Here is a 16,224-nt window from a genome sequence, read left to right as displayed (position 1 = left end):
ATAATTTCCTTCGAATCTAAGAATCTCTTCTTAAACTTCTTTTAAGGCTAATAACTTATTTTTATAATCGCCGTAACCTTTTAATCTCTAAAATTTCCATGTGTGTTCTTATGTTATGCATACTTTACTGAGTATCATCATCGTCTACATATCTAGTTTAGTTAAATTGGTTTTATTTCGTTTCCTATAATGATATGTAAAGTAGCCAGAACTTGACAGCGTAACGCCACCAGACAGAACAAGGCCGTCTCAATCATTTCATTCTTGTCTCGATTAGCCTCCCTAGTATATGTGGATAAACGTTACCGTTGAAACGTCTAGCAAATCTTGAAATGTTAATTTGGTAACTGTGTAGAAGAATGTTTTTCAGTTGAGACTAAGGTGGTATTTGATTATGTTTATATCATAACGAGCACTGATAAACCGAAATGGGGGAATGATGAACCCCTATCCCACCCCTCTCTATACCCCCACCTAACTCCACCTTCAACTTCTTTGAAGAAAACAAAACAGTCAGTAAATGAGTTCGCTACGATAAAAAGTGAAAGTCAGCAAAAATATGATAATATTAATAAAATATTGAGATGATTAAAACACACACATATATATACATACAGATACATATTCGCACATTTACTTAAAGACTTGTAATTTATAAACTTACCTCACTTTATCGTCAAGCAGACAACCCAAAATATAAACACAGCTTTAGACAATCGAGTCAGAACAAGTTCTAAATAAGGACAAGACCAAAGCTTGTCCTTTATAGACTTCAATGCTGCCAGAATTGCTAACAGCTCAAAGGTCGGCCCATCCCAAAAAATTCCACTGCCTCGTTAATTCGTTCGACACAAACAAACTATATAGGCCACCACTTCGTATAGAAGATTGCCCAGTGTAATTAACACAGGTCATATGTTTGAACAGTTGTGACCTTTAGATAGCGACCCACGTCATACGGCAATTGATTTTAAATTCGTTTTCTTTAGTGGTATTAAAATGACCAGTTACTCAACAAATACTGAAATATACAGACTGTAGCAAATTGATCCATTCCGCAATCCACGCCCTTTCCCTTTTCTACACAAGATTAATTTGATACAATTTTAAATGTAACTTCGTTTCTCATATTGCGGATTTTATATCAATTAAAGTCCATGATACTACAGAGAAGCAGCCAAGCGGTGTTATAGAGAAAGGGGTGAATGCGGGTCCTACAATACCGCCCAAAACAACGCGGATGCATTGTTAAAACACGTTTATGTTTACTATTTGAATAATTTGTATGCAATACATAGCATCCATCTACTCTCCCATACCCCAAAACCCCGATGACTATAGTGTTCACGCATGCGCGGTGCCGATAACTGCAGCAACTTTACAACTGAACATTGGTATGACTCCTCTCCAATCTCAAACTTGTGTCGGGTTCTCTGTGTGAGATTTTACAGTGCAAATACAAGAATCTCATTGCAGGACCCTTTTGCGTTGATGTTGATAGATGTTTCAATGTTGTTAAATGATACACTACGTTATTAACGTATGTCAGTAACATGATCAGTCATGTTTCATTTCAAATCATTTCGAAAGGAGCCTTTACTTAGCTGTGGGGCGTCGAGAGTTGGGCCCTGTGGACACTTTTTTCACCAGCTGCCTCACGTTTTTTAAGTCTACATTTTTCTTTGAAAGTATACTTTGAAAAGCCAAATACAGTTTTCTTTATTTAAGCATTTCCCCGGGCCATCTTGTTAACCTCAGTCCAGGGCCGGGGCTATAGCTCCCTGACCCCCTTCCTCCTCGCCATGTCTGCAAAAGGCAAAGTTATATTGTATGTATAACTATCGTGTGTGACTCTATCTAATTTATTTGACAATCTCGTTGATATGACTCTGAGATTGACCATCCTAATGCGGTCTAACGTATAACAGGTGCGTATCCAGGGGGGGGGGGGCGTTGGGGGCGCGCGCCCCCCGGGTAAGGAAAAGAGGAGATAAAAAAAGAGAAGAAAAAGGGAAAAGGAGGGGGAAAAAAGAAAAGGAGGAGAGGAAGGAAGGGAAAAGAAAAAGAAAAAAGAGAGAAAAGGAAGGAGTAGAAGATAGCCAAGGCCTCGGGAAGAGAAAGAGGAACAGTCATAGTTAAAGCGCTGATCCCTATAATATACACAGGGTAGCCAGTGACAGATCAAGGATTATGAAGGGGGTGTGCGCCTCACCCTACCCCTTACACCGACAACTCCATTTTTGACGTTTCTATTTTTCCTCTCTCACTAATGTATCTATATAAATACTATATATGGTCTATCATAACGCGTGTGTGTGTATGGACGCCTTAAACAATTGTACAATTGTGCTATATGGAACCAACTGTGGCTGGTCTTGAACTCGACCTAGTCGAGTTCAAGAACATGACGCATATCGGGAAGGGGGCGACCGTCCCCCCCCCCCCCGAGCAAATTTTCTTTATGACATCGCTAGTAATTTCAAAATATACAATGCTTAGATGCAACTTACAAGGCCTGGAAAGTGTCATTTCCAGCGATCTGGGAGGCATTTTCGGCCAAAATTTTTAATGTTCGCTTCGCGCCAGCTCATGGTGGCGCTTCGCTTAGATATTTTGCCTACAGGCTTCGCCCCTCCCTTGGCAATTACTCGCTACACGCCTGTTCGAATTTGTAAAGCAAAGAGCATATATAACATCATATCAGTGAGCAATGCATGCATGTTCCACGATGAACAGCCTCAAAAACTGTCTATGTGTGTAGTCAAAGGCGTAGGAGCCCAATTGGATTTGGGGGCTGTAATGACTTGCCCGAAAAAAGCCCAAATTTTTCGCGCGCGAAGCGCGCGTTTAGCATACCGATGTCAATATCATATAAGCAAGCATCGGTCATTACATTGCATGGCATAGTGTACCTTACAGTCCGTGAAAGTCGCACATTATACCGCCGGATGCTAATGTAAACAACCAAATGTCTTATGTAAATGGAGAAAAAGCATACAGATCCATTTATGTCAAAACTCTCTTTTACAGTAGTAATGTCGGCCAAGCTTAGACCTTTATTTTAATTACCAAGGAGATCATTTTTAAGCTATTCATTGCTATTTATTTTTCTTTCAGTAGGTGCCCGAAAAAGTGGGAAAAATTTGGTTGCGAGGGGGGGTGGGGCTGCAGCCCCCGCCTCCTACGGGACCTACGCCTATGTGTGTAGTGTTCGGTTTCGATATACCTGATATCGGAAATATCTGCTATTTTTCGTTTCCTTCAACCAAGTTTTATAATAGCCATTATAAGAGGTTTTAATATTTCTACACCAATAAATTAACTGTGTCTGAATTTTCGAAAATTTCCTCACCAACATTCTTCATCATACTTTCCTCTACTCGTGCAATTTTGACCTGACTGTTAGGGGTTCAAGGAGGTTTTTCTATATTGGTTGTCCATAGATTGAATTTTGTGCAACATTATGGGTATGTTTTCAAGTGATTTTATTCACGAGAAATGTGAATTTTCAAATTCTCAACAAATAATGGGCTTAAAACCTTGAAAAGTGGGGCTTTCGGATATTGTGGGCCGTGACGTAGAACCACCTACAAAAGCAATGATCCATAGGACATGCAATGAGGTCGAACATGGTGTGTGACTGGTGACAATCTTCAAAAAGGTTATGGATGGAAAAAAAACTTTTGGGAAATACTTGGTTATCAGGCAAAAGTGTACATCTGGTTGGTCATTTTCAAGCCCGATAAGTGCCATTTCCGGTGATCTGGGGGGTATCAAAACCAGAAATTTTCTTGTACGCTCCGCACCAACCGATGGTGGCGCTCCGCTTAGATAGTACTTCGCGCCCCCCGGGTTAGAAAATCCTGGATACGCGCCTGTATAAAGTAAACAAATTAGAAACACTAAAGTTGTTGTTTGTTCCGATGTCTTATCGTGATTTAGTCTTATCGATCATCAAAAGCAAACTTCCTCCAGCATCAAATAACTGTCTTAATTTTTTGTGAACGATTCACTTCAGTATATACGGGACTCGACTGTTTGGAAAAACTACGTTATCTTTTAATCCAACTTAAGTTTTATGTTTGATGATTATTATTATTATTAATATTAATTTCAGTAGATACTTGACACACCGAGAATTGGTTCTTAGCCTACCACACATAGCAGGTGTGCATAGCCTATCCTATAGGCGACTTTGTATGCAGAGTCGGGGCTGAAGTGGTCATAGTCACCAACTAGTTCTAGCGGCTCTTAGCCTGATTTTTGAAGGAGAAGCGCAAGCAATCATATAGAGTGCTTTCTGAATGGTATACGTTAAACGCAATATCATTAAAGTAAATCATAATTTCAATTTGGCTTTTGTGTGCTTTGGGATTTCTGATGATATAGATAAAACGATGAATGCTTTAATTCTGGATGTCAAAAATTAAATAACAAAATTCCCAGAAATGCTCATGAATTTTAGTCTAATTTGCGCTCTGAGTTCGAAGTTCATTATTTTTTACCAAGGAACAACAGCAACTTATGCAACTTTATTGATTATTATGATGCTGTCATGTAAATTTAAGTATTTTCTCTTCGATATTATTTACTGTTTGGCTGTATTGTTGCAACGCATGTTACGGTATTGTAAATTAATACAGCCTGATAAAATATACAGAGATCATTGGGGGTTTTCATCATGCAGTAACTCTGCGGGTGGAAAGTGAGGCATATCTCATAAAGGCAACCAGATTTGATGCCACTGTCTTACAAGAAGTTAATTTAGGCCCTGTATAACTAGTGCAATATAGTACAGGACTCGTCATCGCATACAGTAAATGGATAGTGCTCGGTGTATTGGCTACGTACAATTAGGTACTGGCACTGCCCTTCCATAAGCAAGTATCTAATCACACGTGCTCGACAGTGTATAGGCTACGTACAATTAGGTACTGCCCTTCTATAAGCAAGCATCTAACTCACGTGTTCGACAGTGCATAGGCTACGTACAATTATGTACTGCCCTTCCATAAGCAAACATCTTATCACACGTGTTCGACAGTGTAGGAGTATAGGCTACGTCACAGTTGGTTCTGACCTTCCATAAGCAAGCATCTTACTCACGTGTTCGACAATGCATAGCCTACGTCACAGTTGGTTCTGACCTTCCATAAGCAAGCATCAAACTCACGTGTTCGACAATGCATAGCCTACGTCACAGTTGGTTCTGACCTTCCATAAGCAAGCATCAAACTCACGTGTTCGACAATGCATAGCCTACGTCACAGTTGGTCCTGACCTTCGATAAGGAGGCTTCCAATGACACGTGTTCGACAGTCCCACCCTTAGTCTATCAAATAATTAAGTAAACACTTGAATGATAAATTGGCGCTTGACATTTAACTTTATGGGATTATGTAAACCATAAGGCAGGCAAAATCTCCGGGTCAAACTTGATTTTATTCATGGAAATGATACGAGGTTGATAAAGTTAAAACGCACACCTTGCACCGCGGGTGTAGGTTATTATTCATCTGTAAGTGTGTTATATTTGCAAACAAGTATTAAGTTTACATTGTACACAACAAAAGTATTTTGTTTTTCAATATGTGATTGCAATGTATCAGCAACAAGCTACCGTCCTATCGAAGACAGACAACGAATAAGATATTCCACTCAGAGGCCGACCTTCACAACCCCCCCCCCCCTCCACCTCGATTGTGTTAGTTGGGGATTTGTTCGATTCAGTAGTATTTATTGGACCCACAACGTCGGGCTTAGACCATATTAAATACCTAAATGATATGCCTCAGAATGCAACAATTGACCTGCAACAGTCACACCCCTCGTTACTATTTTAAAAGTATTTTTGTATCCACAATGATACAGGTTCATGCCCCACATTACTCAGTCGGGTCTATTTGCAACCCCTAACCCCCCCCCCCCCTCCCCCATTTCAAATCGTGCCGTGTACGTCACTAATTCCAATCAATTTTTAACAAGGGCATCTTCATTGTTGTATTATCCGAAACGAACACTAATCCCATATCAACAAATGTAATGAGCAGTTGAGGACATTACAGTCTAGCAAAGAACACGGTCTAGCGAAGATAACGAGATGCATCTTAAAGCATTATGGTGAAGGAACAGACTTACACTGATTGAACGGACTCACACAGATTGAACGGACTCACACAGATTGAACGGACTCACACAGATTTTACGGACTCATTCAGATTGAAGGGACTCACACGGATTGAAAGGACTCACACGGATTGAACGAACTTACAAAGATTGAACGGACTCACACAAAAATTAACAGACTCACACAGATTGAACGGACTCACACAGATTGAACGAACTCACATATATTGAACGGATTCACACAGATTGAACGGACTCATTCAGATTGAAGGGACTCACACGGATTGAACGGACTCACACGGATTGAACGGACTCACACTGATTGAACGGACTCACACAGATTGAACGGACTCACACAGATTGAACGGACTCACACTGATTGAACGGACTCACACAGATTGAACGGACTCACACAGATTGAACGGACTCCCACAGATTGAACGGACTCACACTGATTGAACGGACTCCCACAGATTGAACGGACTCACACAGATTGAACGGACTCACACTGATTGAACGGACTCCCATAGATTGAACGGACTCACACAGATTGAACGGACTCACAGTGATTGAACGGACTCCCACAGATTGAACGGACTCACACAGATTGAACGGACTCACACAGATTGAACGGACTCACACTGATTAAACGGACTCACACAGATAGAACGGACTCACACAGATTGAACGGACTCACACAGATTGAACGGACTCACACGGATTAAACGGACTCACACAGATAGAACAGACTCACACAGATTGAACGGACTCATACAGATTGAACGGACTCACACGGATTAAATGGACTCACACAGATAGAACGGACTCACATAGATTGAACGGACTCAAACATATTGAACGGACTCACACAGATTGAACAGACTTTCAAACGCTCATGCTGTTTTACCTGATCTTACCAATTTCTTTGTTTTCACAGCTTTGTACTCAATTCGATGTTTACATCGCTGAGTTGTACCAAAGAAACGAACGAAGAATGATCATATTTCTAAGTTAATCTACATATTCAGTCATGATACTTCCAGTTTAATAGAAAGGGGTAAGTCGTAAAAGGGTGAAGGGTAAGGTACACCGTGGGTAAACAGAAAGTTCTTTATGAAGGAAAACATCATGTAATAAATGATAACTATAGCCCCTCGTAAAGTGATGAATATACAAGCTCATATGAGATATTTCATATGAAACATTTTTATGACAGCTGTTGTCAATATCAACAATGTATGTAAATATTACATGTACAAATTTCCACCCCCGTCCCCCGCCTCTACCCAGAACAAGGATATAAACATTTAAATTCTTTTACACATTTAGGAAATAATAGTAATTTCTGCCTGTTAATATGGGATGTTATCCAGTTCATAGAGCTTTATCTATATAAAGCTTAAAAACTCCAGGTCAGTAAAAAAGGTTTTGCAACAATCCGATAGATCGATAATTGATTTACTATAACCTAGTTTGTGCATTGTTTACACGGTAACTGAAATGCATATGAGAACGTGGAGCATGTCATGAGGCTTTAAAGATTCGTCTGCAGTGATTCTATGTATGTATTCATATATTTATATATATATATATATATATATATATATATATATATATATATATATATATATATATATATATATATATATATATATACATATAAATGCAGCATAGTTGTTTAACAGTTTTTCCGTTATTCATATATATATATATATATATATATATCGTCTGCAGTGATTCTATGTATGTATTCATATATATATATATATATATATATATATATATATATATATAAATGCAGCATAGTTGTTTAACAGTTTTTCCGTTATTCCTATATATATATATATATATATATATATATATATATATATATATATATAAGCTTGTACATATATATCATTAATCGCGCCAATGACTGACATAATATATTGGTCAATTTCCAAGCCCCTTAGCATAAATAGACGTAAGTAAATGACGTGTCCTACCCAACACATGATAGCTGATGGCTTGACCTATGATCACAATTGAAAATTCAAAATGTGAGTCCGATCCACCTACCCGAGGACCACATCCCTAACATGATTTTAAACTCATGGTTCCCTCCCTATACTGAGCTCTGACTCAAGTCCAATACCCCAACCCTATACATTTTTGTGGGCAACTATCACCGCGTTTGTTTACAGAGGGTATAGAGGCGGTACCAAAATGATATACGTCAAGGTCTAAATATAGACTTACACTTACAGACTCAACAGAGTATTTATTTTACTACATTTACGATTGCGGTTTACTGTGAAGTAAGCATCATATATATATATATGCATATCAGCCACTTGTCACTTTGAAGTAATGTGTTACTTTAATCTTCCTTTAAAGCATATGAAGGTATATTTCCTAGAGATCGACCAAATGTAGGGTGTGGTTGGATGGGGCGGGTGGGAGTGGGGTGATAGTACGATTACGAATTATAACCTTCTTTGACCAGCAGTTCATTCACTGAACATGGTTAACTAATAAAACATTACTGCTAATTTTGACTGCGCAGGTCATAGGTTATAACGACATAGAGAACATGAGTATATTTTAACCACAACATTCGCCTAAAACTTACCAAGCCACGGAAACTGATTGTCCTAACCCTCAACATGAATATCCTGTCTCCTCACCCCACCCCCCACCTTCCACCCACCCCATCGTTAACTGATGTGAAATTATTAAGAGGCATTTGGCCATGCGACGGAACCTTCCCCTTCGTGCGTCGGAGGGGGTGGGGGACCTTCCTCTTGTGCCCCATTCCACCTCTTAAAATACATTGGTTGAAAGTGGGTAAACCCATGGACGTTCATGCACCCTACTTACCATCAACGCTTTAACCACTATCACTGTAGTATATTGTATGACAATAATATCTCATTACTTGTTACATTGCATTCAAGTCATAGTATATGTGGTTACTTATCTGTGCTGTACCGGTAGGGTGAAAAGGTGGTTTCATTTCATCATTATGGCATTGCACGAATATAACTTGTACTGGTATACACATATGTTTTACTAATTTACCTAATACATACAAAACTGCAGTAATACGTATAATGAGTGACATTATATACCCGCAAAATGAGACGGTGCATTAATTATTCAAGTCTGACTGCCATATGCTATAATGGTATTAACAAATGCTTTGGTGAGTCATAACAGCTTATTATTTTTATATTTGTACTCCAGTTTCTAAAAAAATCAACATAGATGTTTCTTGTCACAGTTTGAGCTATAATTAAAATGGCTTTGCAGACAAATAGGCTTTGACGGTCGAGCTGTTAATCCGGAATAATAAGACAAAGATGGTACAAGATGACAGGTTGACGGATTGTGGAGTACAACATCAGATGTAGATTAACATACGCGGGAGGCTATGGGAGGGGGCGGGGAAGGGAGAGAAATGGGAAGGATGTTACCTAAACGGAACTTTTTGTGAAAGAATAATATTGTACCAGAATGTGGTACAATTTTATACAAACATGCAATAGATGCCCATTTATTATATATTCAGTTGTGAGTGTGAATTGGTATCTGCGTGTATAGTGGCTGGGGGTGGGGGCTGTGGAGGGGTTAATTGTAATTATTTGAAGATATAGAAGCAGGACCAGGGTCCGTTCCACATGGTGAGTATATAGCTGTAACCAATTTAAAATTCCTCTACAGACAGGCGTTTATCATTGCACTAGCAGATATTGACATAAGTACAGTGGTATATAGGCATATACTTTTACAACGCTTCTAGTATATGCTCAATACCTGTTATGTAAATTACTACGGCACTCCAGCAAATGTCAAACTGCAATAAATTTACGTAGCCTATAGGTGGTAAAGTACATTTTTCTGGAAATGGATCTCTTCAAAATATATATCATTGGATTATATTGAGCTAGGTCAAAGGTCGGTGCATCCATCAATCTATGTATATCCTTTGACAGTGATCATGGCACGATACTAAAATCATGTTTAATCTATACAAACATTACATTACGAACAAACATATATATATATATATATATATATATATATATATATAAATATATATATATATATATATGTGTGTGTGTGTGTGTGTGTTTGTTCGTAATGTAATGTAATGTTTGTATAGATTAAATTCGAGGTCGCTGTTGACAATTTTCAAGACAAAAACAAATAAATCGGGACTAGAGTAAGTGTCTAGACAAAAACAATTATGTTATACATATACTGCTGTGCTCGAACTATTGCTCTGTTTATCTCAAAGAACCTAGTTTAAATATATTCTGATTTATATTGAGTCTGCGCAGACGCAAAAAATAAACATAAAAAAATGTTCTTAGTAATGACACAATGTAAGAGTTAAAAGGTATTAATAAGACCGTCAAATACGATAGCAAGTCAAATATTGGTCTGCCATTTTCAGATTTCACCATAAAGCATTTTTCTTCACTTAAACATTTGTCTGGTTGGCCCTACCATATATATGTCTGAGAATAAGTTAAGCAAATAGGGTCAGATCTTATACAGGTCAATATATTTTGACAGTTTTAGCATCTTTAGCCTGCCGAAAATTGGGAGCAATACCGCGGTAACCTTTTAATCGCGTAAGATAACGCAATCCATTTTAAGATCGTAGCCTTTGAGGTCAGTACTTTATTTTAGTACTTGGATAAGTTTCTGAAAGGGTGCCCACGCATTGATGCTTATTTTAGGGATTTCTGGAAGCATGTAGGCCTACAGAGATCATTATATTTCAAAATCTTTTGAGTATCCCAAAGTAAAATATTTAACCTAAGGGCAAAGGTCACTTTAAATTCTAAGCTATACTTGTTATGAGGTGGGGGTAGCTTCTTCTACAGAGGCATTTGTGACACTGGATAATAGTATTTAACAGAGTTTCGTAGTATCTGACACCTGCTGCCGAACAGGCTGCAGAATATTTACGCCCTCCCCGACGCCCCCCACTCCCACACACACTCCTGATTGACCTTAACACTATTGCATACCTATCTGTTATATGAATCGGTTTTTATGCAATTGTTTCGTTGATATAAGCCTACAGTTAAACAGCTTGTTGTCACGCAATCATTACTGTCCTCCACCTCCATGCATGCATATATGCCGGTATAAACTCAAGAGTATATAAATGTCAATTAGGAGCGCCCCACCACACTCATCTATCCATTGTACCATGATATACCTATTGAAATGATCACATGCATAATATAAATTGTACACTATATTGTCTTCATGCAGATTTATTAGCTGACAATTTACTTATATGTAATTATAATTACCAACAAAGCTTCGCCTCATAACCGCTGGATAATCACGTCATTAGTCCGTTGGTTATACTTTCAATACGTTGTTTAATGTTATACTTAACGGGTTAATATCAAATCGCTTGCAAAAAAATGAATATGTAAAGTATACACTGCATGTTGTCTGTTTTCTACTTCTTCTTCCTTTACATTTGATAAATGTGGACAACTATAAACTTCTTTATGACAATGGAACATTTGATTACGAAAACATAACATGCAAATACGCAGAAATCATGCATCATATATGAATGTAAAATCTAACCACCTGTACGTACGACTAACCTTAGTTCATAATATGAATATAGTATAGTCTATAATACTTACCACAATTTGAGTTGACAGCAATTCCCCGCGTTAAAAGAAAGCAATACTTATAGTACGTTATGGATAGTGACGTAAGTATACCTTGTGTCTATATGAAATCTAGACAAGGGATGCAAAAATTAATACAGAGTCGGCACTAAATATCAGCAGCAGTATACACTAAGAAACAAAACACACACTTCTATATATATTGGCGTTGCCTCAAATTGTGCGGGTTTAATGCCTATCTAACGTTTTGTGTGGCAGATATATCTTCACACACGCAATATTTGCAATGATCAATTGCAACAGTCTGTATGTATACGCATTTAACGGGCAGACGACAGATGTATTGAAAACCCGGGAAGAGTTCATCTGCATAATGAGAAATTTGGAAAGTAAACGACGTATACATAATAAGGATATAATTGGTAACAACTCCTTAGGGCATGAGATTATTTATTTAAAGGTTCATGTTATTACTAATTACACTTTTTCACCGAAACCAAAACCATACATGTTGATATAAGCACTTATACAATATGGTCGGGATTGATGTATTTAATATCGAGGAAATGAAGTGAAAGTAGTCCTAATGAAAAATCATAGGTCATAATTCTGTGCTAGTTCGTGTTGGTACAGTGAGTCTTCATGCAGACGGAGGCTGGGAGGGGGCGGGGGTTGGGAGGTTGGAGGAAGACTTTATAAGCATGTTGTCGAAGCTGTCAAGTACCATGGCGTTGGATGTAGTTTGCTATTCACTATACGGGGGGGGGGGGGTGTGTCAATCTCATACTCGAAATACATGAAGAATGGGGAACGCTTATCTAAGTGCAGATAATCTAAAAAGAGAAAATCATACAGCAAAATCAGTGTGTGACATGTGACAATGCATTCCCCGATACGCGATGACTTCTTCAATTGACTGTAAAAGTCAAATAGGTCTGTAAAGGAAGTTAGTTAATAGTGTTTGCAGCTTAACTAGATATATCAGGAGCAATGATGCCACGCTGCATGGAATACTTTCCTCGTCCAACACACCCAGCCCCGTCTTCAAGCTAGTATAGTTACGTAACCACATTCCCAAAGAGATTCATGTAAGGTACAAAGGACGAACTCCATGCAAGAGGTATTCAGTCTTACATCATATAAACACCCCCCCCCCAGCCCCCACAACTCTCCCCTCGCCCTTCCAAACCCATTCAACTAGATCAATGCGTTGTTGTTGAAATAGCTTTACCAGTGTGCGGATTGTTATACGCGAACCGTGTTGTAGAACAAATTATTTTTGTCGTTTATCAAATTGTTGTAGGCCCTAAATGGTGGCTGACTTTCTCGATCATGTATAGTGAGTGAGTGGAATTTTCCTTGCAATAAACGGAAAGCATTATTATTTGGTGTGATTTGTTAATTAACAGACATGCTGTTTCTTGTATAGGCCTAATCACCTATAGAAGCTAGTTCTGTGTTATTACTAAATCAGCGTAAGCCAGCTTCTGTATCATGCACACCCACGAACAACTCCCGCAGCCTTTATTTGCTCAAATAACTAGTACAGTAGCATACACGTTGATGTTTGATTCAAGGCAATGTTAGCTTTCACACGAAACATATCCTTTATATACCGTAAGCCTGTTGAACAATACACCGAAAACAAAGACACGTTATATTGTCTGCTCCAGATTTACTTGGATTCTATTTGCAAAATTAAAGTTAAGTTATCTGGCCTACTTTATTATACATTTTCATATCGCCTACGAATTTGTTTATGCCATGTTTTTTCCCCACCAGGTAATCTAAACTGCGCTTTTGGTCAAAAGGCAAGGGTGTGTGGGGGGGGGGGTTGGAGCGAGCATGCGAGGGACGTGCACGGTTAATATCATTCACAGGGAAAATTAAACTGAAGTTAGCTAATTGAAAGTAAATATAGGTTATTGTAATTTTAGCAACGAAAAGAAACCAGTTATATAAAAATGAAAAGCATATGCACGCTAGCCTGTAGATTTATTTACAACTTCCACATATGTATGATATTAGCAACAAAAGAACGCGTCCAAGGATTTAAGTGCAGTGTCCTTTCGCCGCGGTCCTAGCGTGCATTTCACACGAATCTCGTACTCTATATGCATATTAGCCTCAAAGACTGGGATGCAGTCGTACGTGTCGTTCATTATACGACATCGTTACAAATCTAATTAGAAATGGCAAACGCACTTGGATCGATCGAAGGCCGTTCTCTGCTGACCACAACACATAATAACTATACAGATATTACACAATGCACTATACTTCAATATGGCAAATGCGATGTTTTCCGCCTATTAAGTTCATTTCTTCTCTTGTTGACATAATATACGAGTGATATAATAGGTTAAACGTGAACACACTTTCGCATTCCCACGGGTCCTATAGGCTATGCACAGTGAACTTATATGTAAAGAAAGGCTTGAAAGTGGTAACATAATGGGTACGTCAGATTATAAAGCATAATTGTACTGAAATAACTGGAGTTGAATTGAAGAACGGTTTTTGAAATATTTTTAGATATCCAAGCTTAATTCTCTAATATTTACACATGAACCTGGAGGGTTAACCAGAACAAAAGAAATAGCCCAAGGCTATCTATGTCAGCCAGTCAGCGCGAATAACTTTCTTATGTGTGTTTGTTAAATTGTAATAATTGAAAAATATTCCAAAAGCAAACCAACAATGGATATTGGCGGTTTCCATCCTTTTGGCCTCCAAAAGAAGCCATCAATGAAAATTTTAAGCATGTCTTTTGTCCACATTAACATGCTATGCCGGGTATAGACATTTAAATGTTAGTTAGGCCTGGCGTGCCCTCATTTTAGTCTTTATCACTGTACAGAAAGGTGGATATCTAAAAAGTCGAAACCACTTTAACATAATTTACTACCGTCTTTCGGGGTGGGTAGTTGCGGCGCTACAACGTGGGGGGAGGGGGTAGTTGTGGTACATTGCCCCATAGATTTTCCTTTTGCCCCCCCCCCCAGTTGCCTCCCACAATCAGATATGAGGAGAGGAGAAGAGAGGAGAGGAAACCCCTCCCCTAAGACTCCTCCACCATATCAGTGTTATATGTTCCCCCTCTCCCAACAAAAATATGTCTTCCCCTAGTTGCCCCCCCCCCCAATTGCATTGGCTGGCGCCTCCACTGTGGGTTGGGAGATGGTAGGGAGGAATTCTATGTCATATCAAGTGTAACGTTCTGCCTAAAGTCATCCAAAAATATGATCGAATTGACAGATAATCATGGCTGTGTGTAAGTTGCCTCCCACAATCAGATATGAGGAGAGGAGAAGAGAAGAGAGGAGAGGAAACCCCTCCCCTAAGACTCCTCCACCATATCAGTGTTATATGTTCCCCCTCTCCCAACAAAAATATGTCTTCCCCTAGTTGCCCCCCCCCCAATTGCATTGGCTGGCGCCTCCACTGTGGGTTGGGAGATGGTAGGGAGGAATTCTATGTCATATCAAGTGTAACGTTCTGCCTAAAGTCATCCAAAAATGTGATTGAATTGACAGATAATCATGGTTGTGACAGTAAGTGGTACAAAGAAGACACATTTATAATACTGCAGCAGGTAAAGCTGTTAAACCCTTAACTCAGTAAGTTTCAGTCTGCCGCCATCAACTACATACGTGGTTTGTAGGAAGTCATCTTTTTTTGCTATATCATGTTTTTGTTACTCTTCTGAAATGTTAGTTGCAATCTCGGCAAAAGTAGTTCAACGCTTTAGCTGGTGATTCCTCATTGAATTATAACATACTCGGATTGACTCCTAAACTGCCAGGATGCTCTCTGGGTTAAATGTTTCCGCAAACTTTTGCAGAAAAAAAAAATATCATTTTGTTTCTTACTCAGTAGAAAAATGATTAGTAGCCATATTTAGGAAAACAAAGTCCCTTCCACCTCAAGCAATTGAAATTGAGAAATAGAGCAAACAGTAAACTTTGATATTAGGCTGTGAAGCAATGACTTAACGATTTTTGTTCTGGAATTTTCATTAAAGGAACAAACAGTCAAAGGTGCGGTGTCAATATCTTGAGATTGAGTACAACTTTCACAAGAAATATGGGATTATGTTTTGCTATTATCAGGTAATATACGATATAACCCGAGTAACCATTGTGTCGAAAGTTGCTCTTAGTCTACAAAACGCATGAATCTTAGCTCTTTACTTGTATAGGTCTATAATATTTCATACTGATATACCAAGCGCGACATCATAATTTACATATAGGATATGTTTTTTTTATAATTTTTTTAGGGGGTTATTCCATAAAGTGCATGGTTACAACTATCATTGGCGTTCTTCATATGTCATATCTCACATGGATCATACCAACAGTTGGGTGTTTGACCCTTTTAGGGCCCGGCCTAAACTTCTGTACCGAAAATACGGCCTTTGTATCAATCGTTTTTCCATGTTTTA

General features: G+C 38.6%; 1 protein-coding gene across 3 annotated transcripts in view; it reads right to left on the bottom strand.

Moving 5' to 3' along the window:
* Positions 1-12,087, bottom strand: part of LOC139963813 (uncharacterized) — a 29,009-nt gene extending 16,922 nt beyond the window's left edge. Inside the window, exon 1 of one of the 3 annotated variants that reach the window (XM_071964995.1) lies at positions 11,790-12,087. Coding sequence is in view for 1 of the 3 variants with exons in the window: in XM_071964994.1 (XP_071821095.1) it covers positions 11,439-11,457 (19 nt within the window). In the remaining 2 variants the exon portion in view is untranslated. Of the gene's footprint in view, positions 1-664; positions 822-11,438; positions 11,605-11,789 lie in introns of those variants that run through there. The other 2 variants (XM_071964994.1, XM_071964996.1) reach the window with 2 other exon arrangements.
* Positions 12,088-16,224: the final 4,137 nt, after the last annotated feature.

This window comes from Apostichopus japonicus, chromosome 22 (genome assembly GCF_037975245.1).
Source record: "Apostichopus japonicus isolate 1M-3 chromosome 22, ASM3797524v1, whole genome shotgun sequence".
Classification (NCBI taxonomy): domain Eukaryota; kingdom Metazoa; phylum Echinodermata; class Holothuroidea; order Aspidochirotida; family Stichopodidae; genus Apostichopus; species Apostichopus japonicus.
Note: the sequence above shows the minus strand (reverse complement) of the source record. Positions and strands in the feature narration are given on the sequence as shown.